The sequence below is a fragment of the Falco peregrinus genome, unplaced genomic scaffold (assembly GCF_023634155.1).
Source record: "Falco peregrinus isolate bFalPer1 unplaced genomic scaffold, bFalPer1.pri scaffold_51, whole genome shotgun sequence".
NCBI classification, from domain to species: domain Eukaryota; kingdom Metazoa; phylum Chordata; class Aves; order Falconiformes; family Falconidae; genus Falco; species Falco peregrinus.
This window is the reverse complement of record NW_026599615.1, coordinates 99,249-102,380: the sequence shown is the minus strand read 5'-3', so window position 1 is coordinate 102,380 and position 3,132 is coordinate 99,249. Positions and strand designations below refer to the sequence as shown.

At 52.8% G+C, this 3,132-nt stretch overlaps 1 protein-coding gene across 1 annotated transcript; it reads right to left on the bottom strand.

The window, feature by feature from the left end:
- Positions 1–1,186: 1,186 nt before the first annotated feature.
- LOC129783554 (olfactory receptor 14C36-like) lies at positions 1,187–2,122 on the bottom strand. The gene has a single exon (XM_055793510.1). The coding sequence runs from the start codon at positions 2,120–2,122 to the stop codon at positions 1,187–1,189; it is 936 nt and encodes a 311-aa protein (XP_055649485.1).
- Positions 2,123–3,132: the final 1,010 nt, after the last annotated feature.

The window sequence follows — 3,132 nt, the reverse complement described above, 5'->3', positions numbered from 1 at the left end:
AATGTAGTAGGAGGCTATGATAGGAACGTGTATCGCAGCGGTTCTTATCTTACCCAGAGTAACAGTAGGAAAAGCATTAAAGAGTTAAATCACCTTGTTTGGTAGGCAGTTAAGAATGTGAGTCAAAATTGCTACTGCCTTTGTTGTTGGTTCAGGGACATGGCTGTGAGGATTTTGATGGTATGTGCTGCGTGGATTTTAGGCGCCCCACTGCAGCAACATGTTATCAAAATCTGAGAAAATTTCAGCCTTTTTAGCATTCATTCACTCAATTGGCAGTATTGTTTGTTTGCTATTGCCTTGGTTGCTGTCATGTTTGCAAGGGCCCTGCAGAACATGGCAAACCTGGTACTAGCTGTTCAAAAAGCAAAAAGGGGAAATTGTAAAATTGTACGGAACAAGGACAGTGGGTTATTTTGACATTGATATCATGTCTTAGTTGGTTTTTTATTTGTTCTATTACTTGTGCCTTGGTTTTGCTCGGTTTCAGGGGTTCTTTTTGTGCAACAGGAAGGGGGAGATGCAGGAGCAGGCTGGAAACTAGGACCATGCGTGGCAATCAGTTAGCTGAGGGGAATGTGCTCGGGCTTGTCTAGACAACAATCAACATGATGAGCTTGTCTAGACAGCAATTAACATGATGAGGCCTGTTTGCAGAGCACAGGGGAGCGGGAAACGGATGGCGCCAAAGTTGGCGCCAAAGTTGGCGCCAAGGAAAGGCAACATCTTGCTGTTAATTAGCCGCCAATCAGGGATTGCCTAGTATGCAAGGCTTAGCCTCAGGAACCAATTGGTTTAAGACGCGCAGCCTTTGAAAGTGTATATAAAGTTGTGCTCCTGTACAATAGACCGACATTTGCTTGCATCAAGCTGCGTCCCGTCTCCTCATTCGGCACCAGGGAACAATTCCTGCAGCTTGTTCCTGAGCTTGGCTTTGGAATTAGTGCCAGAAGTCCAAACATCGGAACTGAGAAATCCCCCTTTTATTATAGAGATGTGAGACAGGATTCAAAGTTAATTGTCCACCCACGCACATGTACAAGGACACCGGGTCAGACAGGCTGGGTTCCCACGTGCAACGGATTCAGACATTACTAGACAAACAGGATTGTCACAAATAGAAGACTAAACGCACTGGAGTTTCCAGAAATTAATTGGAAATGCCTCGTGAAGGGACATGGATAATTCATTGCTTCTGAGATACACCTGACTGCATCAGCTTCTTCAGTGCGTCCTTCAGCTCCTGGTTCCTCATGCTGTAGATGAGGGGGTTCAGTGCTGGAGGCAGCACCGAGTACAGAACTGCCACCACCAGGTCCAGGGATGGGGAGGAGATAGAGGGGGGCTTCAGGTAGGCAAATGTGGCAGTGCTGAGAAAGAGGGAGACCACGGCCAGGTGAGGGAGGCACGTGGAAAAGGCTTTGTGCCGTCCCTGCTCAGAGGGGATCCTCAGCACAGCCCTGAAGATCTGCACGTAGGACAGCACGATGAAAACAAAACACCCAAAGTACAAAAAGGCACTAGCCCAAATAAGCCCCACTTCCCTGAGGTAGGTGTGTGAGCAGGAGAGCTTGAGGATCTGTGGGATTTCACAGAAGACCTGTCCCAGGGCATTGCCGTGGCAGAGCGGCAGTGACAGTGTATTGGCCGTGTGCAGCGCAGCATGGAGAAACCCACTGGCCCAGGCAGCTGCTGCCATGTGGACACAAGCTCTGCTGCCCAGCAGGGTCCCGTAGTGCAGGGGCTGGCAGATGGCCACGGAGCGGTCATAGGCCATGACGGTGAGGAGAGAACACTCTGCTGAAAGGAAAAAGAGAATCAGGAAGAGCTGTGCTGCACATCCTGCGTAGGAGATGTCCCTGGTGTCCCAGAGGGAGTTGGCCATTGCTTTGGGGACAGTGGTTGAGATGGAGCCCAGGTCGAGGAGGGAGAGGTTGAGGAGGAAGACGTACATGGGGGTGTGCCGGTGGTGGTTGCACACTACGGTGGTGATGATGAGGCCGTTGGCCATGAGGGCAGCCAGGTAGATGCCCAGGGAGAGCCAGAAGTGCAAGAGCTGCAGCTCCCGCGTGTCTGCCAATGCCAGGAGGAGGAACTGGGTGATGGAGCTGCTGTTGGACATCTGCTGCCTCCAACCATAGGGTCCTCTTCATGAAGCAAACATAGTGACAAGTCAGGAAAGACTTCTGTGAGCCAAGTGAAAACCCTTTCTCCTAGTTGTGCCCCTGGTACCCCATGTCCCCCCCTCTGCCGTTCCCTGCAGAGCCGTGGCTGGAGCTGTGCTGAGTGCTGGCCGAGTGTGCTGTGAGGAGCAGGGGCTGTGCCCGCTGGCTGCCCAGCAGTGAGCCCTGCTCTGCAGCAGGGGCTTCATGGGAACCCTGGGGGCAGGGGCCAGTCCAGTGCAGACAAGACAATGGCTCATACGTTCCCAAAGGCTCAGCACCCCACTTCTAGGCAGGGACATCCAGGATTTACCTTATACCCTGGAAGCAGCATAGAGGTTGGGTGGACACCCCAGAGGGATGTTTAAGGGTTCCGACCATGTGAACTTCTTGAAGGAGAGTCAGCTCCATCCCCAGCCTCACAGACTGCACTGCCCACAGCTTCACAGATTAGAGGAAACCTGGGACACCTCCTTGCTGTGCTCATCGGCACAGGAGGACTCACAGGGTCTGTGCCTGAGCCTGAAGCTGAAACTCCCATTCCAACAGAGCCTGTCAGTTATCCCAAAATCATCTGAGCAAAGCCGGGAGAGAGACAGATGGGCACACTGGAATGCCTTTCCCTTCTCAAGCCCTGCACAGCACCTCCCAGACCAGAGCAGTGCAGGACAACCACGCTCGACGCCTGCAGCTGTCCCTGCCAGCAGCTCTTTCTCTGGCCCCAGGGCTCTTCCCTGCCAGCGCTTCAGCATCTCAGCCCCTGCTCTGACCTACACAGCTGAGTTTCCATTGCCACCAAGCGGAGCCACAGAAAAGGGGCAGCAGAGATTCAGGCAAGCACAGAGCCAAGCCGGAAACCCCGGCCATGAACGTGCTCAAGGAAAGTCTTCATGGAAATGACCTGGAGCTGTGAGCAACCCTGTCACATGCAGCACTTACTCAGAAGAACAGGGACCTTGCCCTGCTGAAG